At 38.8% G+C, this 20,560-nt stretch overlaps 1 protein-coding gene across 6 annotated transcripts in view; it reads left to right on the top strand.

The window, feature by feature from the left end:
- Positions 1–20,560, top strand: part of KLHL5 (kelch like family member 5) — a 59,169-nt gene that overhangs the window by 33,434 nt on the left and 5,175 nt on the right. For all 6 annotated transcript variants that reach the window (XM_054164024.1, XM_054164031.1, XM_009896563.2 and 3 more), the window contains 6 exons: positions 3,746–3,882; positions 4,863–5,059; positions 12,638–12,850; positions 17,958–18,144; positions 19,716–19,940; positions 20,223–20,385. In XM_054164024.1, the coding sequence (XP_054019999.1) occupies positions 3,746–3,882; positions 4,863–5,059; positions 12,638–12,850; positions 17,958–18,144; positions 19,716–19,940; positions 20,223–20,385 (1,122 nt within the window). The remainder of the gene's footprint in view (positions 1–3,745; positions 3,883–4,862; positions 5,060–12,637; positions 12,851–17,957; positions 18,145–19,715; positions 19,941–20,222; positions 20,386–20,560) is intronic.

The raw sequence follows: 20,560 nt of genomic DNA, 5'->3' as shown, positions 1-20,560 counted from the left end.
ATGGTACCTAAAAACTCATCTGAAGATACAGAAATCTGTCTAGAGGCTGCAGCTTGTTGAAATTCCATAAAGAATTCAGATGTGCCACCCTGCTTACACAGGCTCTCAGTAGAAAACTCTTCAAAGTAAGTTGAAGACATCAGTAGCATTGGAACCCCCTGTAAGAATAGGGAGATGTACTGAAACACTTGGATTTTGTCAGTACATAGCCTAATACCTCTTGAGTGGTTTTCCAGAGGAAAAATTGTGATATTCCTGTGTTCCTTTTCCCTCTACAATTTTCCTGTGCACTGAAACAGAGCAGCCAACCAAATTCAGCAGCCAAATTCTCATAGTGTTATCTATGCAGAGTTAAGTTTTTGGCAGTAGCTGGGTAATTAGGTAAAATGGAGAGTAAAGGTAAATGTCTGAGAGCCACCGCTGAACACCACAATGCCAACTGCATTAAGGCTTTTTCTTTGTTATTTTGTTGCACTATTAAGAGGCTTCTCTGATGGCATTCTCTACTCATTTCATAGGCTTTTTATTTGGGCCATTTATGGAAGAAATATTACTCTTGGAGGGGACAAAAAGCCAGAAACTCAGAATACCAAACCCAGAGCTTCACTCTGTGTTTCCTCTGACTGAGGAAAGGCAGCACTTTCTAGCATTAGTAGTTCCCAGTGAACTCTTGATATGGATGAATATGTCAATTTTAATGCTTAATAAATAATACAAAGAGATTCTCTTTATGGTAAATATTAACAGGAACATGATGGCTCTATTTAACAAGAAGGTTGTGAATGGAAGTGTAGTTTTTACACTCATGGCACAGACTGTGTTCTGTAAAACCACACTTGTCACTTAGCTCATTTAGAGCCTAAAAAGGTCAAATGTGAATGGGGATAGTCTTCCATGGATTCTTTGGTTATATGAATGTTGTATTTTCTGCATGTAGGGAGGCAGTTTAATTTCAGACAATCTTAAAAAAAAAGATTGAAAGAAAAATCAGTTGCTAGCTATGAGATTAAAAGATCAATGAACAAATGGGTGTCAAATGGCACGAATAAAGTAGTAATTGACTTTTATTGACCAGTGGGAATAAAATAGGACAAGAAAAGGCCATTTGGCTGACAGTCTGGATTTGTTTTTGGTTTTGCTAGTTCAGTGTCACCTTGATGCATTGCCACTCTATGTTTTAATCCCCTTTCTTTATCTAAAAGAACTTTTAATTCCACAAATATATATGAAAAACCTTTATTATTTGAATTAAGATAAGTGTGGATTCCTATTCTTAGGCTTTTTTTCATTGTGAATGTGCTTCCTGGCTAAAATTATTCCCAAATTGTTATTAATATAATTTATGCATTAGGATATTATTTGTATTAATCTACTCCTGGGCTGCACATCCTGTTTCAGCATATGCTAATCACTCTCTGGAAAGCACTTCACACTGTGCAGCGTGCACACCTTCTCATCAATCCCAACAGAAGTTTGCAAAAAAGAATAAATGCTAATAATTGGCAAAAAAAAAAATAAATTCAAAAATAATAAATGCTAATGAGTAATTTTTTTTTTTAAGGGCTTCAGGACTGGAAGTTGCAGGGATACATTTGCTGACATCAAACAGCTGGTAGAAGGTGTTTATCTGGAGTTTTGGGTTATTATATGGCATTTCTTCAACAGTTGTTGTTACGATATGTAGAGTCCAGCCATTTTCTAGGTGATTGTGCAGCTAACTAACCCACTTGCACTGCTGGAAGAAGGAAAGAAAGAGCAAGCCCCATAACTGTGTTAAGATTAGGTTTTAGGATGAATTACTCCTCACAGAGACTTTCCTTTTTCAAGCTGTGTTCTGTGTAGAGGTTCAAGTCAGTATTGTCGGAGGTGGTTTAATGTTTTGGTTTGTGTTTCTTGGTTGGTTTTGGGGGTGTTTTCATGGGTTGTTGGTTGGTTTGTTTGTTTTATTGCTGTTATTATTGTGGTTCATCATATTATTATTATTATTATTATTAATAATAATAATAATAATAATAATAATAATAATAATAATAATTGGACCTACAGAGGTACTTGGATTACTCCAATATGTCCATCTACACTCTCCCTTCTTATGAGAACCTCTCTTTTGTACATACAAATCTGATCCTAGCATCTCATCCTAGCATGAGAAGCACCTGCAGAAACTCTCCTTGGATGCTTACATGAATGGACTCTGTAATTTCACTAAACTTTCACAGATCTCTAGGAGCCAGTGTTTTCATTCATCTGCAGGATTCATTAAACCTGAGGTCAAAATGCCTGGAACTGATGCCAGGGTGCTACCTTGGCAGAATGTTCTCATTTTTTTTCTCAGCAAGTCAAGCAAAGAATAAATCTCATATTTCAAGAACACTATGCTCTTTAAAAGAACAGAACTTTATTTCTCATTACAAAACTTAACTTCAATCATATAACATCTTAAAATAAAATTAATCTTGTCCCCATACACTCTTAACCTAACTCTGTTGCCTCAGCAACTAGAAAAAAAAGGAATACCCCACTGTAGGCCTGACCAAATGGTCAATGGTCAGAAAATCAGCAAGAAAATTGAAATTAGTCAACAAATTATTACTTTGCAGTTAATTACCTGACAGACAATTCTTTGTACTTCATGACTGTGTGTATGTACCTGCAAATCCTCCCCATTCCTACATGTTTACTCTAACTCCTAAGCACCTGTGTTCAGATTTTCAATTAATTTTACTCTCTTTTGTGGTTCCCGACCTCTTGGCAAGCCAATATAATGATTCAGCACAGAATAAACTGACATTTCATGAAGTATTGACTTCATTGGATGCATGCAGATGGACTCTGGAGTGTGTTTGCTGTTTGTATAGCTCACTACATATGCAAGTGCATTTATATTTGATTTCCCTGTGACCAAGGCAACAGTGAACTGCTGCAGCACCTAAAATGATGCAAACCACAGGCTGTTCCGGGAGGTCTCTTAGACCTCATCAGTTGTCATGGTGGGTTTCGTACAGCAGACCCCTGGGCTGAATATTCCTGCTGCACATGATTTCCTTTCTCTTTCACCCTAATCCTGTAAACACATCCTGAGACATGAAAATTCTTGCCCATTTTGTGGAGTGGCATTTTTTACCTGTACTCATGTTTGAGTAATCCAAGGGAACACCTGTTGTGCCTTAACATGTTTGCTTAATATCTTAAAATACTCAAATTGTTAACAAAAGGCTAAAAACATACCCACAAAAGAGGTTACTCTGCACCATCTCCATGTTTACTGTGCCCAGTTATGCTATCAGTATTTCAGTAAATGAATACACCAAGAGTAAAAGCATTTCAAAGCACTTTGCAGAGGACTAGTCAGCCATTCTTTCACATTTAAAAAAGTAACTGACATAATGTAAATCCATGTCAATGAAACTTTTTTTTCCCTTTCCATAATGTATATTTATATTCCTTTTCCAATTTATGTGGGGGTTTTTGTATGTTGTTCCTGTGGTTGGCTATTAAAAGTCATTGAGCTTTGAAAGGGTGATTCGTTTACTTCAGCTGCAAATGTGGACTCAATAACAGCACTTCATCATTCATAGAGGGGAACTAGAGCATGGAGCAATTTGTCAATTTTAAAATGCTTTCCTCAGTAGAGTGTTTCATCAAAGGGCAAAGTAATGAATCACAAATTAACAAACATCAAGTTGACTAAGTGTGGTTTTTTTCTTTTCCTTTTGTCTCCTTTTCTCCTGCATGGTGTATTCAGATTGGTTCTCTCCTCTGTTTCGGACTACTTTGCAGCAATGTTCACTAACGATGTAAGGGAAGCAAGACAGGAAGAGATCAAGATGGAAGGTGTGGAGCCAAGTGCATTGTGGGCTCTGGTTCAATATGCATACACAGGTAAGTAAAACAAAAATGGGAATTTCATCTAATGAATTGTCCTCCTGTGAGCATTATATTCCATGGTAACGTGTGGCCAGCAGGAGTAGGGAAGTGATTGTGCCCCTGCGCTCAGCAATGGTGAGGCTGCGCCTCAAATACTGGGTTCAGTTTTGGGCCCCTCACTACAGGAAAGACCTTGAGGTGCTGGAGCATGGGCAATGAAGCTGGTGAAAGGTCTGGAGAACAGGTGTGGTGAAGAGCAGCTGAGGGACCTGGGGTTATTTAGCCTGGAGAAAAGGAGGCCAAAGGGAGACCTTCTTGCTCTCTACAGCTCCCTGAAAGGAGGTTGGAGCTAGGTGGGTGTTGATCTCTTCTGCCTAGTAACAAGAGATAGGAGGTTTAGGTTGGATAAGAAAAGAAACTTCATTACTGAAAGGGTTTTTAAACACTGGAATGGGCTCCCTAGGGAGGTGGCTGAATCCCCATCCCTGGAGGTGTTTAAAAGCCTGTGGTGCTGAGGTATGTGGTTTAGCACCAGACTTCGTAGAGCTAGATCACTGAATCCTTCAATGCTTTGTGCTAGAAAGGACCTTAAAGATGGTCCAGTTCCAAGCCTCCCTGCCACGGGCAGGCACACCCCCCTCTAGGCCAGGTTTCTCAAGGTCCCATCCAACCTGGCCTTGAACACCTCCAGGGAGGGGGCATCCACAACTTCCCTGGTAACCTGTTCCAGTGTCTCACCACCCTCGATGGTAATTTTCCAATCAAAATGATTCAATAATTCTCTGATTCTAAAAAAAGGAATCTTAACTGTGATTCCCTTTCCTTACATCATGATAGGCATTGATTCTGAAAAGCTGGGTATCTGTTGCTGAGGGTGATGCTTGCTGAGCCGTATGTTCTGTCATGTAACTGGTAAATAATTCTGTTGCTTCTGAGTCTTGCAGAATTTAATAAATGCTAAGAGCAAACTAAGGTCATCTTCTTAACATTGCTAGGTCGCCTTGAATTAAAAGAAGATAACATTGAGTGCCTGTTGTCTACAGCTTGCCTTCTGCAGCTGTCTCAGGTTGTAGAAGCATGCTGTAAGTTCCTAATGAAGCAGCTTCACCCCTCCAATTGCCTTGGAATCCGATCTTTCGCTGACGCGCAGGGTTGCACTGACTTGCACAAGGTGGCTCACAATTACACCATGGTATGTTGCTATTTTAAGTATCAACTCCTTTATTTAGTAAGGTAAATACACAATATATTTTCCTGAATAAATTACTAATGTTTCTGCCTCAGAAAGCCTTGATCTTTTTCCAAGCAAGAGTTCACATATGTTTCCATGATGAATAATGACAAAAATCACTGTGAAGCTGCTGGTTTAGGGTTGGAAGGAAATAGGCAAGTATTAATTGTTCCCTGTAACGGTAATGGGCCTGTGCTAGCATTTAATCATTCAAAAGCTTGCTTTTATCTCTCAGTCAAAACCTACAAACTTAGCAGTAGTCAAGCTGCTATCCTCTAGTCCAAGATAACACATTACCAAATGAAACTGTGGAATTCTTGGTCTGTAATGAGCTGGAGTACTCAGCTTCCAAGTTATACTTGGGGGAATGAATGTGGGCATTCATCAATGTAGATTCTGCATTATCCTTAATTTCTTGGTAATGAGATGTCAGGATGACCTAAATTTAAATCTTAGACTAGGCTATATGTGACTAAACACATCTTTACCAGTGATATTTTCAGAGTTAATCTATAGAAAGACTGACCTGCCAACTTAATTAAAGCTCATCATCTTAATGGTCATCCTTTTATTTTAATGTAAAATGTTCTTTTTTCCCCTTTTGCGAGAATATTTTATTCATGTTATCAGCAGAAGAAGGCTAGAGAATTATTTCTGAGGCAAGTCAGTTCATCTGCTCTTTTCACTCTTCTTGATGAAATTTTCCCTATGTAAGCTCTTGGGACTGAATGGGGGCATGTAGATACTGTGTAAGAGATGTGGGAATGAAGATAGGACTTAATTTGCTTGTGTGTCATGGCACGACATTGTTGTTAAGCTACTGGCTTTGATCCAATTTCTGTCTTGTAATTAGTATTAGAAATCCATGGCTTTTGCTCTTGCCACCTTTAGTTTTTGCTAGTTTTAAAAGCTTCATTTAAATTTATTTTGTTCTTGTCTTCTTGGCTTAAACTTTAGTTTGCTATGTATAGCAGTTTAACCCAGCTTTTTTTGGTTTTGTAGGACACAAAGCTCTTCCTCAGTGAGTGGATCTGTGATGCATTTAAAATCTTGTGCACACTGAAATTTACCAAAATAAGTCAATATGCAGATTGTAAATTGAATTTTTTTTAAAGGGTTTGAATTGCATAATACAACGTGATTACAAAATAAATTAATAAGGATTTAAATGCTCCATTTCTTCATATTAATCATGTAGATGTAAGTTATGCTAAGCTTTTATTCTTGATCTTCGTTATTGCTCAAATGAAAACAAGGAGAATGCAATTAGGTAGACAGCCAGATGAAATAGTAAAGATAAATGTGGCTTGTGCCTTTGAGGAATATTGGAATTAAGGTTGAGGAAGATAGCAGTAGAAGTATGCCAAAAGAGAACCTCCTTTCTCTGACCTATTTGTTCTTTTTCAGAGTAAGTGTATATTTGGTCTGTGCTATGGCCATGTCCCTTAAAAATGGACTGCCAAGATGAGAATAATAATAAATGTTAAAGAGTTAGACTCTTTAAAGATGAGTGTTAGGGATTGTAACCTTAACCATTTTGCCTGGAGATTCATGACTTGTGGTGGAATGGAGCTGGGAACTTTCTAAAAGCCATTCTTCTACAGCACCTATTTTTCTTTTGTTCAGACCACAAGAAAACACTTGTGTGCCTTTTGGCCACTGTTGCCTTCAATGGCAAAATTGTTGCTTTTGAGGCTTTGCCATGGACTAAATTTAAATTAGGTGGATTTTAAAAAGCCATTTTCAAAAACTAATTAGTTGTGCTAGATGGATTCTTCCTAAGGCCTCTTTTAATGTTGTTTAGTTCCATCGGAGACGTGAAATTGAATTTTAGTAATAATGAGTAATAGAGAAGCAGCTTCTTTAGTTTGAAATGAATGTTGCTATGGAAACTGCATAGAAATGTATAGCCCAATTGAATCTTCAATTAAAATAAATCCCCAAGTAATTTAATTTGTTTAAAAGCTGTTTGGGAAAAAAAAAAAGCAGATGTTCCACAGTAGTAAGTGCTAACCACTTGATGATCTTCCCACTAAGAAGTATTAGAACATACTCAGGTTAACCATACCTGTCATACCTGGAAATTCTGTTTATGAAAACAAATGAATTATTTTTATGCTGCACTGGGCAGCATGAAACAGTGAGGGACTGTGTTAAGTATAGTGTGCATATTTTTTTTTCATGCATTTGAAGTAACAAATAAGATAAAATAATAACATTTTAATTTCAATCCGTTGTTTTCGATGACTTTTTCTGTTCCTTTGTCAGAAAAAAACCAAAACAGATTGCCATGGGACTGTTTTTCTGCAATTAAAACATCTTGTTTTTAAAGGTTTTTATGACATAAGGTAATCATCTCTCCTGCTTCCCTAAACTAGTAATGAAAACTAGAAATTCAGGTGAAATGAGCATTTGGTTGAAGTGAAGGACCAATCAGTGAGTAATCCCCATAGGGCTGCCTCTGTTAATAGTCCTGCTCTGTCTGAATAATGTTCATTACTGTCACTGGAAAGCATTAGCATGATTCTCTGGCATGGCTTTAGTCACATAATAGAGTGTGATTACAAAATAAATTAATAAGAAGGATTTCAATGCTTCACTTCTTCCTATTAATGATGTAGATATAAGTTATGCTAAAAGGACTTAAGTGTTGCATTACTTCATTGCTTACTGTGTTGACAGTTGATAAGCTGTTGGGTTTTTTCAGAGGAGAATAATTTTTAAGGTCATCACCAAAACAAGTCAATTTTTGACATTGCAAATTAAAGCTTGAAAATTTTCAGGATGCATTAAGTGAAACATGAGAGAAACTGAAGTGATCAGCAGTGGATTTAATACTGTATAAAGAGCACTTCTGATTAATTTTTGTTATTCACCAGTTTTAAAATGCAGTTGGCAGCATCATGAAATATAACTGGGTGAAGGAATCTTTTGTACAAAGGCTATCCTGTTTTGCTATGGTTTGTATATATGGCTTTGAGGCCATACAGCTATGAATGTAGGGATTTTATTAGGCTGTTTAATTTCTAAAGCCTTTTTGCACAAAAATGCCTTCTGTGCATTTTTCTTGCTGTTGTCACAAAGTCAGAAGAAACACTCCTTTTGTCATCTTGTTTGTTTGAAGCAGTGGATAGTGTGAATGATAACCAATAGCCCCTCTTTCACACAAAAGTAAAGCAAAGGGAAGACAACCATTTCAAATGAGGCAAAGCCAGCCTGTCTTATTCCCAGAACATGAAATACCTATGGTGAGTAGTGAGCTGTTCTTATGTGTCAGCAGCTTCTTCGGTGTCCAGATTTTCACTTTTTTGTTTTATTTACAACAAAAAAAAGGACACAGCAGGCATTTAAACATAATATGTGATAGTGCCTGAGTCAATCACTGTGTAGGCAGCTTTGTAATCTTTGCTGCTGAGATTTCCATGCTTAAAGCAGAGTGAAAAGTCATTTTTATTTTCATCAGGAGTACATGAGTGGCAATAATGTTACAAGATTGAGGTACAGTTAATTTTGGAGTTTGCATGATTTCTGAGCACTGGTAATGGCTGTTTATAAGAAGAAAAACCTAGAAATTATAGAGTAACAGAGTAAGGCCAAGCAGAGGAGCTAAAAATGTTGCAGAATAGATGTCAGACACTTAGACTTGCTTTTTCTGCTCTAAGGTATGAGTTGGGTAACAAAAAATCATTGTAATATGGAGTTCAGGACTTGGGAGGAGGAATCAAAAGAAGCATCATTTGTCTTTTTTCTTGCAACAGCCACAACAGTTTGTTCTTTTGGTGGGGGAATGAAAAGGGGACAAATCTCAGTATTATTTTTTGTACACAAGGGGTCAAACCCAAAAATGTGCCTAACCCAAGGATTTATATGCTGCTGAGTAACCATCTATCTGACTTGGATAATACTCACTCACTTCTTTCCACCTGTGCAAACCCAATATATTTCTGTCCTTCATGTTTCTTAATTTCCACCCAACACAATAGATCAGCACTGCCTTGGCAAGACTTAAATAGGTCTCTGCATGCTGCTTAGCCTGCTTTGGAATCCATCAACTATGCAGAGAGTCAAGCTACATTAGTTGCGCTCTAAACAAACCCTGGGCACACTGAAAGCATTAGGTTGGTTTATCACTTAGTGCAGCAGTTAAAGCTGACTAAAAGTAAAGCAGCTCCTATCTGACATTGATCTGACTATTAATAGTTTACATGAAGGTCAGGTAGCTCAGTTCATAGTGAATTCACACCTCAGCTGACCAGCTGACTGAAGCAGACAATAGACAAGCTTACATTCCCTGTTTGTTCTCATTCAGATCCTGCGAGTCAAGCACCTCTTGCTTTTCATCTGCCTGGGCTCAAAATTTAAACAGAGCTGTGTGGTTGGAGCTGCCTATTGGTCTACCACAGTATACTGTCCTTCGCAACCCCTGGATGTTCTTAGGCTCTCTGAGGTTCTAATCCCTTTGACACAGTGCAGAGGGAGACCAACCATCTCACCAGATCCCACTATGAGGATTAAGTACCACTCAGAAATAAGCATCATGAAGTCTTAGCTGTTATTTGACCCTAGTTTTTTTTTTGTTCTCTATCAAGTGCAAGGCAGATCTGTGGTTAAGAATGTCACTACTACTCATTCTGCAGCTGCTGAAAGGTGAATTGAAGCTTATGATGTGAATGAGCATTGGACATGGGGAGGACTGTGTGTCCCTGTTTCAGCTAATGCATAAACCTCAGGCTACTCATCTGATAAAGTTTCCAAGCTCTTGGAGGAGTTCATTTTGGGGGTGGGGAACTTTTTTTCACTTTCAGGACCAGAAAGCAATGGACTGAAAGTGCAGACCATTTGTTCTCTGAAATATCCTATTCTTCCACAGAGAGTTCCCATAAGAAGAAGGAAAGAAAAGGCTAATGAGGAGGTTAAGAATACTAGGAGATACACTGGCTCCTCTTTTTTGTCTTCAGAATCTCTGTCTGTAGAGGAAGAGGAATTGTCAGATTCTGATGCTAAAAAACCCCAGACATAGGCCAAAGAGTGGCTGTGTTCCCAGTGGAATTCTTTGATACTGTGCTCAAAAGGAGTCTGTGCTTTACAAATAGAATGGGATCAAGAGGAAGTTGAACTTGTTCCCACCAGAAGGCAATTGTCTGCAAGCAACAAGAAGGAAAACCAGGCTTTTTACACACAACAGCTGTTGAAGTGCTGAAAAAAAGCTTTCCAAAGAGGATCCCTGACTGAGTTATGCAAGATCAGCTTGTTGTTGCCTATGGAGACAAAGGAAACTTTCCATGCAGGTGCTTTCCCCTTCCTCTTCCCGTGATGTGGATAGACAATAAGGAAAGTTTAAGGTAGTAAGTGTTGGCTTTGCTCCTTGTGGATGCTTACTGCCTGTTTATTCAGCAAAACTAAAAGCACAGCTTCAGCTTGCACACTTTCTAGGACAGAGAAGCAACACAAAATCAGCAGTGGAAAAAGCGAACTCAGTGGAATCTGAATTTGTGAACTGCATGTTTAAACTCTGGAAATAATTTTGATCATTTTTCAGCTTCAATTTTACTGCCAAGCATTCAACTTCAGAGGGAAATAGCAATGCATGTATAGTGCTACTGAATATTGGTGCAGCCCTTGCCTTGTTTTTAATTTCTGTATTTGCTCATTTTCTCAACTCACATCTTGTAATACAGAAAGTTAAATGAATTAAAGAGGAAAAGGCAGATCTGTTTTCATTTTGTGTAGCAAATTGGATTTCTGTAGTAGGAAAGCTTTTCAGATGCTTCTTTCCAAATTCTATCCAGAAACATAGTTACATGCACAGGTAACACTTTCAATTACTTTCCTAATTTCAGCGCCACAGTTACCTGTGGAGCGGAGTGACTTTGATCTTTCCCCTTAGGCGTCTTGTAGCCATCATGTGGCTGTGTGGCTTTCATGTGAAGAGGACTGGTTTACTGTAACCTTGTGTAGTTTTTTTCCTCTTTCCTCAGCATTCTTTAATTTAGTTAGTATTTCTGGAGTACTGATGTGTAACTTTGAAATGATCAGACTAAGCAATAAAAAGGAAGCAGTGTTGCCTTTTTCGGTTTGTTGTCATGATGTCCTTTGCACATGCAATGCCAAACTGTACTGTATGTTTTCCTTGCCATTTTGTATGCTAAACTGGTCCCAGGTTTGCAGTGCCAGTTCTGCTTCTGCTCCCAAGTTTCTCCCTGTTTTTTTGTGGTTTTTTTTTGGTTTTGGTGGGGTTTTTTTTGGGGGGGGGGGTGGTGTCTAAAGAATGTTATGTTTTTTTCCAACATATATGTGCTTCTAATCTAGATTTTTGTTAGTGTGCCATTCTTGCTTTTAAATCATTAACCAAGATACTAAGTAAGGCTAATTTTGATATTAGGATTGTCTGTGGATCTAATACACATTATCTTCTAGGTGTTTTGGATATGATGGCAGAGCAAAACCAGCATCCCACTGACTAGCTGTGTAGCAATCAACAGAGCTCTTACTAAACTTATTGCAATACTGTTCTCTTGTCATTAAGTTACTCTGACTTTGGGTTAACTGGGTTTTGGGCTACCAAAATATAAGAACATGCTGTGATGCACAGAATGCTTTTACTTTCCTTTGCTGCCTTGTAAAGGTATAGAGGGAAAGAGGACAGACATGGCCTCACCCTTTTCTGTTACGTTCAGTTTTCTCACAATAAATTCACAGTGCTGGTGGTGTTTCTACATAGTTGTCTGCTCTTTCTGCCTAAGACCAGGGCAATCCTTACGGTATACTCTGCCGGTCCCAGCATTCTGAAGTAGTAGGATATCAGTGTTGGAAATGTTAACATGTTGTGACCTTCCTAAAAAAGTAAGAATTTATTGTTGGAAATGGCAGGATGAAAGTTAGACAATTGAATACTGGCAAAGTAACTGTTGTTAACAAAGCAAGTTGTGTACAGTATTGTGGATTCTTTGTGCTTTTTTCCCCTACAAAATAGTAAAATTCATGTAAGATAATCCATTTACAATCTGAAATAAAAATTAGTGGTGTTTATTTCCTGTGAAAGCTTAAAGCCATACTTCAGTCTCACAGTAATAAAGAGAGTTAGATGCTCCCTGTAGTTGTAGCATGTTATGCTCTTTGCTTGACAAAACATCTTACCTTGTAGCCTGTTGTCAACAGGAACAAACTGCGCCTTGGATTTAATTTTTATTAAACTATACCTCAAAAGTATTTCTTCAATTTGCAGTGCCAAGATAGTCATCCCAACAACCCATTGCTCATTTCTACCCATGCACTTCCCCCTCACTTGTTTCAGCACATCTGTCTGTGGGACTGAGCCAATAGGGTTGGGAAAATGATCAGGAACCAAAATAACTCAGTACAGTTAGAATTTGTTTTTTTTCTCCTTTATTTTTTTTCCTCCCAGGTCAGTTCTGCAGTGGTATTTACTGGCACAACTGAGTGATGGTGTGAAGGAAAGGAAGAGAGATACAGTGGGCGTTCCATAAAATGTCTTTGAAGTGTGATGTTACCTGTATTAAAAATACTTCTCTTTTTCAGGAAAACTTCATGGAAGTAATTAGAAACCAGGAATTTCTGTTGTTACCAGCCACTGAAATTGCAAAGCTTTTAGCAAGTGATGACATGAATATTCCTAATGAAGAAACTATACTGAATGCACTACTTACGTGGGTTCGACACGATTTGGAACAGAGGAGGAAAGATCTCAGTAAACTCCTGGCTTACATTAGACTGCCTCTGCTTGCTCCACAAGTAAATGGTTCACTTCCTCTCTAGTTTATACCATGGTTACAGTGTGCATAATGTTTGCAGCATCAAGATATTGATAGAATTGTAACAGCTTCAGGATTCTTAATGATTCTTAAGCTGCATATAAGACTCAGTATGTTGTATTGGCACAATGGTTTGTGTCTGTGAGATGTGAATGTTCTTATCCTAACCAGACATCAGGGCACAAAAAGGGGTGGGATTCCTAGGAAAAAAATGTTTCTGTTGCCTAAAAAACTGTTTATCAAGAATATGTTTGTCACCAGAAGGTGTGTCCTTTTTAAATTCTTTCTTTAAGGAGCTCACACTTTACTTGGATCATTACATTTTCTTCATATCATCTCAGCTATTCTTGAGATTTAGGAAATACAATTTGAGTAACTTATTTGGAATGACTCCCCCTCCCCCCAACACTTGATAAACCATATTTGGGTACTTTTGTGCTTCCCAGTCAATACTACTTCTTCTTGGACATTTACATATGATGTTGAGGAAAAGTTGGGTTTGGTTTGCCTAAACAGCTTTAAGTTTCGCGTTCCCTCATCCTATAGGAATGCAGACTCTTGTTAGTGTCATGTGTATCACTGCATTTGTGATCTAGTAGCATCCATGTAAATTAGGTTTTAGGGTTTTTTTTCCTTTCTTCTCTTGTACTGGTTTTCATTGGTTAGACTCCGTTGACCTCAGTGAGTAATATTTAACACTGATTCTACAGCCAAAAGATTTTACTTTGCAGCTTTTGGTTTGTTTAATGAGAATTATCTTTATTAAATGAGGGAAATAGGATTTTAATGAAACCTGAATAGTAAGTAGAATTCATTAGCAGAAAAAAAAAATTAGTTTGATTGACTTGTAGTGACAAATCTCTAATCTGGTATCCTCATGCTGCATAGTGAGATTCCCTAGCAAGCATTTCCATGCTTCTTCTTATATATGTAATGGCAGGATTTTCTCAGCTGTGGCTCTGACTTGCTAGAAACATAATACAGTGTAAGACCTGGAGGAAATAATTCTTTTGTTGAGCATTTAATTAATTGATAACTTAAATAGCCACCGCTATAGTAATTTTACTTAATTGCCTGTAATTGAAACCAGAACTATGTACTGAAATCAAATTATGTCCACTCAGTAACTTAGTAGGGAAACAGCAGAATTAAATACAAATTACCATATTTCACTTATTTTAGCTTTAATTCTTTGTTTTTTTCACTTAATTATTTTGTCTTTAATTTGTCCCTGAAATATATACTGAGATTTATATTACATTATTTTTCCGTTGCCTTTTTATTACTTTACCAAATTAGTGTTAAAGCTGTGGTTTTAATATGGCAACAATTAGCTCATTGAGTAAGTTGAAGTGCCCAAAACAGTCTCAGCATTCCCAGAGTCGTGTTTTGCTTTGCAATCACATGGCATTAAGCAATCTGACAGCAAACAGAACATAATGAAAAGGTTTCCAATTTTATGGTTGAAAGCTTAAAGCTATTTGAAAGAAATGAAATTAGAAAATTGAACAACTGGCTGCAATCAATAACCATTGCAAACAGAAATACAAAGAGTATGGGATTCAGACACTTTAGACAAAGGGACACTTTGGGAAATACTCTGAAATTGTAGCACTGGAAGCAAAAAACTGTCGTGACTTGTCAGTTTTATTGGGGTTTGGGTTTATGCATCTCTTCCTACATAGCAGTCTGTCATCTCTCTGAATAATGCAAGCAGTGCCCTAAATATTTGTAAGTCTTCTTTTTTGCTCTTAGGCTGAATATGAATATTTTGTCAGCTTCTTAAGCTGTTAAATTGGCAAGCATTCCATCTCTGAGAAATTAACTGAGAAGTTGATTAATCATCTTTTTCATTAGAAGATGCTTCAGCTTCCTTAGAAATTCTTAGTACATACATATCTGCATAACCTTTCTCTTCATCAGTTTTCCAATGACTATAATTTCATGCTAACACAACCGCTTAGTTGTAATTGCTTTTAGTACAAGGAGCTGTGTAAAGAATAAAACTTGGAAGAAATTTACTTTCATTCCAGTAAGCCCATTCCAAGTTCTTTCATCAAAGAATATTTACAGAAAAATGAAATACAGTAAGTTTAGGTTCAAGAGCCTGCAGGGGTTTTTGGGTGCCAAATCCGTCTTAGTATTGGAACAGTGTCATGGGTTGAGTTGAATCTGTTGTTGGTATTCAATACCATGCTGCCCAGGACAACCAGATAGCCCAGGGAGGTTGTGGATGCCCCTTCTTGAAAGTGTTCAAGGCCAAGTTGAACAGGGCAGCCTGGTCTAGTGGAAGGTGTTCCTGCCCGTAGCAGAAAGGTCAGAACTAGATGATCTTTAAGGTCCCTTCCAACCCAACTGATTCTATGATTCTGTGATTTGTTTTAACTGAGATGAAGTTTCTTTCAGAGATTGAGACTCTGCACCATGAGAAAACTGCTTTGCAAGTTGGGAAGCTTAGAAACTGGAGAAAAGTTAGGCTGCATCTTACTGCAAAGCTCATACACACGTGGTGATGCTTTAAATATCAAATGCTGCTTGTCTGTCAGAACAATAATTGGACATCTGAATTGGTCATGTTGTATAAAAGCCTTCATTTTCAGTTGTGAAACTATGAAAGCATGCAATTTAGGGCCAAAAATCAGGCTTATTTTCCTAAAATGCTATTGGTGAAGGGCTTCAAAAGTTGCTTTTATTCTCTGTGTATGTTGGTTGTTTCCTTTCCTAGTTTCTGTTGATTTGCCTGATTCAGGCACATTCAGGCTTACACAGGCTGATACAGCATGTTCAGGCTTAGTCTGTTCCTCCCCGTATCTATTCTGGAACCTTGATTGTCATATTTACCCCTTTGCAGTCCTAAGGCAGCTTTTATCCAGAGCTATGCACACACCAGATTATTTAATGAATCCCTTTAGTGCTCCTGATTGCTAATTGCACAGCAACGTTGTACCTGTTACTAGTTGGCTTTAAACAGCTCAACAATGACATCTCGTTCTGGTTTGTAGGTCTGATATTCACACAGTGCCTGGATTTTGTGGTGGCAGTTCAGAGGCATTTGCCTTTTTCTCACTGTTCTGACAACTGTCCAAGTCCTAGCGGGGCACTTGACTTGCTTTTTCTCTGTTACTCAGGCCATGCCTTGCAGCTCAGGAAAAATGCCAGTTGTCTAGACTTCTGATAATTACAGTTGGGACACTCAACCTACTGATACATTTTTACCTTGTGACAAACAGGGCACAAAAGACTCCAGCATCTTTAGACTTCAGAGCTTTTATTAGTAGTCTTTATTTAAATTAATTTTATTGTAAGTCAGATTTAAAATTTAAGACTTGCCAGGTTTGCATCCTTGATCTGAACGTTTTTAACAAAGGCTTGTATCAAGTAGTAAACTGTGGTCTGTGTCACTGTCAGAATCAGAATAGAATATGTAATTAAATATGCAGTCTGTGCTTGAAGTGGCTTTTACAGACCTCTGGTTTGGGTTAAACTGACATACCCAGAGCCTGATTTCATTTCCTTGAGCATCATATGTGTAGTGGCACTGGAACACGAGGAGATTTTATTTTCTTCCTTTGGACCATCAAGCTTAAGTTTTGATTAGGATCAGATGGCCTTCATTTTTAATTTTATTTTTACTTAATGGCTTAGCTTAAAATGTGAATGGTTTGTTTATTACAAGTTTATTCTTACCCTAGTCTTTTTTTTGTGTACTGTTTTGAAAATACATAGATTTTTAAATCAGGCAGTGGAAGTCTTTGGAAAAAAATCATGATCATAGAGCAGATCCTCCTGGAAAAAATAGAGTGATTGGTGACAGCCAGCATGGCTTCACTGAGGGCAAATCATCCCTGACAAATTTGGTGGACTTCCGTGATGTGGTTACAGTGTTGGTGGATAAGAGACAAGCAACTGATGTCATCTACCTGGACTTCTGCAAAGTATTTGATGGCATTGCACATGACATCCTTGTCTCTAAACTGGAGATACAGAATTGTCTGGTCAGTGTTCTGGTTCAGAACACTGAAATTGTTCTGGTTGATAGCTCAATGTCCAAGTGCAGACCAGTGATGAGTGGCATTCTGCCCCCGGGTCAGTATTGGTACTGATGCTGTTTAACATCTCTGTTGGTGACATGGATTGAGTGCACTCTCAGCAAATTTGCTGGTGACACCAAGCTATGTGATACAGTTGACACACTAGAGGAATGTCATCCAGAGGGACCTGGACAGGCTGGAGAGGTGGTCCCATGCAAGCCTCATGAAATTCAACAAAGCCAAGTTCAAGGGTCCTGCATGTAGGTGGGGGCAAACCCAAGCAAAAGTACAGGCTAGGCAGAGTGGATTGAGAAGAGTCATGAGGGGAAGGATTTGGGGGTAATGGTTGTCAGGAAACTCAACATGAGCTGACAATACGCATTTGCAGGCCAGAAACCCAGCCAAATTCTGGGATGCATCAGAAGCAGCCTGACCAGCAGGTTGAGGGAGGGGATTCTGCCCCTCTGCTCTTGTGAGGCCCCACCTGAGTCCTGCATCCAGCTCTGAGACCCCAAAAATAAGAAGGAGCGAGTTGAAGAAGGGCCACAAAGATGATCAAGGGGCTGAAGCACCTCTCCTGTGAGAACACGCTTAGAGAGTTGGGGTTATTCAGCCTGGAGAAGAAGATACTCCAGGGAAACCTTCTAGCAGCTTTCCAGCATTGGTAGGGGGCCTACAAGAAAGCTGGAGAACAGCTTTTTCCAAGGGCATAGAGTGACAGGATAAGGGGTAACAGCTTCAAACTGGAAGAGAGTAGGTATAGATTAAATATAGGATAAAAATTCTCCACCACAGGAGTGTTGACACTGGAACAGGTTGTCCAGGCAGGTTGTGGATGACCCCTCCCTGGAAGTCTTCAAGCTCCATCTGGATGGGGCTTTGAGCAACTTTACCAAGTGAAAGATGGCCCTGCCGATGGCAGGTGGATTGGAACTTGATGACCTTTAAGGTCCCTTGCAGCGCAAACCATTCTGTGAGAATGTTTTCTTGTACTGTTTTTATTCTGTGTGTAGCTTATAGCAATACAGCTTGTTTAATTTTCTTTCTTCTTCACAGTTTCTGGCAGATATGGAAAATAATGCACTCTTTAGGGATGACATTGAATGTCAAAAACTCATTATGGAAGCAATGAAGTACCATCTGTTGCCAGAGAGACGACCTATGTTGCAAAGTCCTCGCACCAAACCTAGGAAATCCACAGTGGGCGTGTTGTTTGCAGTTGGAGGAATGGATGCAACAAAAGGTATTGGCTTATATAATGATCAGTTGATGAGCTGTTGTGGTCCTTTTTGAAGGAAATGTTTGATAGATGTTTTTACTGCTTGTTAACTCTACTATGTAAAGATTCTGCAGTGTAGAACGTAAACAGTGCACATTTAAAATGTTTCATTCAGTTAAAACTTTATGTAGCTTTGATAATACTGTAAATACTCTAGAAGCTAGAGTTGTGATTGATTTGAGATTATCAAGGGAATAAATGATTTCTGAGGAGGGAAGTGTTGAATGGAGTGAAAATTAACCTTTACTTACTCAAGTGGGAAGTCACTTGGAAAAGGAAGATGATGACAGAAAGGTCATAAAGGAGACCTGCACATGTGGTTAAAAGAAGAGGTTAATTGTTAAATGGTTCTGTCAGAGCTACTTGGATTTTCTTTTACACTTCCACACCATGGTTAGAAGGAACCTGTCATGGTACAAAATTTAAGGCAGACTAAGTGTTTCAACTGTTGTTTTAAAGCCTTGTACCTGTAGTAGTTCATGTCACAGAACTGTTGAGGTTGAAAGAGACATTTGAGAACATCAAGTCCACCCACTCAGCTAGAGCTCACAATCCCACCACTACTGCTAAGCCACTGCCACTAAACCATGTCCCTCAGCACTGTATCCATGCATCTTTTAAATACATCCAAGGATGGTAACTCCACCACCTCACTGGGCAGCCTCTTCCAATGCCTGAGAACCCTTCCTGTGAAGAAATTTTTCCTAATAACCAACCTGAACCTCACTTGGCACAACTTGAGCTTGTCATATGGCTTCAGATTAATTTTTTGTTTTCTAATATCCCCAAAGAGCTGATTTCAAGATGTAATTGCATTTAACAAGAGTTGGTTTATATTCTTAACATTTATACTTTTTAAAGGCTTCATTTTGCAAAGCAGATTTTTGTCTTGAAAAGCCCTGAGAAAGCCCTTTATTGAAATACTTGAATGTGTCCCGAGAAGGGCAACAAAGCTGCTGAGAGGCCTCGAGCACAAGCCCTTTGAGGAGAGGCTGAGGGAGCCGGGGTTGTTTAGCCTGGAAGAGGTTCAAGGGAGACCTTATTGCTCTCTGCAGCTTCCTGAAAGGAGGTTGTAGTCAGGTGGGGGTTGCTCTCTTCTCCCAGGCTACCAATGACAGAACAAGAAGACATGGTCTCAAGATGTGCCAGGGTAAGTTTAGGCTCGAGGTGAGGAGAAAATTTTTCCCAGAAAGACTGATTTGCCATTGGAATGTGCTGCCCAGGGAGGTGGTGGAGTCACCATCTCTGGAGGTATTCAAAAAAGGAATGGATGTGGCACTTGAAACCATGGTTTAGTTGTCATGAGGTGTTAGGTATTAGGTAATAGGTTGGACTTGATCTCTGAGGTCTTTTCCAACCTGGTTGATTCTGTGATAATGTTGCAGTTAATTCCTGAGGAAGCAGAAGATGACTCTTCATGTGCCTAGAACTAAGAAGGTGCTGCAGGATGTTGTGCTGCCTTGTGGGATCAGCATATTACTGAAAAAGCTATCCTAATAGTTTGTTTTTAGTAACTTGCATGTGTTGCCATTCAGGAGCTACAAGCATTGAGAAGTATGAACTCCGTACCAATATGTGGACTCCCGTTGCAAACATGAATGGCCGAAGATTGCAGTTTGGAGTTGCAGTCTTAGATGATAAATTATATGTTGTTGGAGGCAGAGATGGACTGAAGACATTGAATACTGTGGAGTGCTACAACCCCAGAACAAAAACTTGGAGTGTAATGCCACCTATGTCCACACATCGTCATGGACTGGGTACGTAGAGGCTGAAGGCATGTTTTTAAAAGGTTATTTTCTTTAGAATTGTTAAAAAGCATTCAGAACTGAAACCGAGATATTGGAAACCTTGTTTCAATGCCAGCTGCCTTTTGAACATCTGTTCTTCTTCAGATTATATCCAGCATTGGCCACCAATAGGAAATGTATTTTGTGGTGCACATTTGGACTGTCACTAGGAAAATGTGGTATTTTTTCTCTTATCCAGAAGTAATTGATTTTCATATCCTTTTGGGTCGTTGTTTTTGTTTTTTTTTTCAGGAGTAGCTGTATTGGAAGGTCCAATGTATGCTGTGGGAGGACATGATGGCTGGAGCTACCTGAATACAGTAGAAAGATGGGATCCACAGGCTCGTCAGTGGAACTTTGTAGCTAGTATGTCAACTCCAAGGAGTACTGTTGGTGTAGCAATATTGAATGGAAAGTAAGTGAAGGCAACTTCAGTTTTCTGTCTCGTTATTTTAGTGTAATTATTGGACGGTCCTGAGTGACTATTAATTTCTCTTGAGTAGGTATCTGACAGCCTTAAGAACAAATTTCACAGCAAAGATACAGTGTTAGTCAAGCAAGCTTCCCCACAATATCACAAAGTTCCTCAT

The sequence above is a fragment of the Dryobates pubescens genome, chromosome 1 (genome assembly GCF_014839835.1).
Source record: "Dryobates pubescens isolate bDryPub1 chromosome 1, bDryPub1.pri, whole genome shotgun sequence".
Classification (NCBI taxonomy): domain Eukaryota; kingdom Metazoa; phylum Chordata; class Aves; order Piciformes; family Picidae; genus Dryobates; species Dryobates pubescens.
This window is presented reverse-complemented; position numbering and strand designations above follow the sequence as displayed.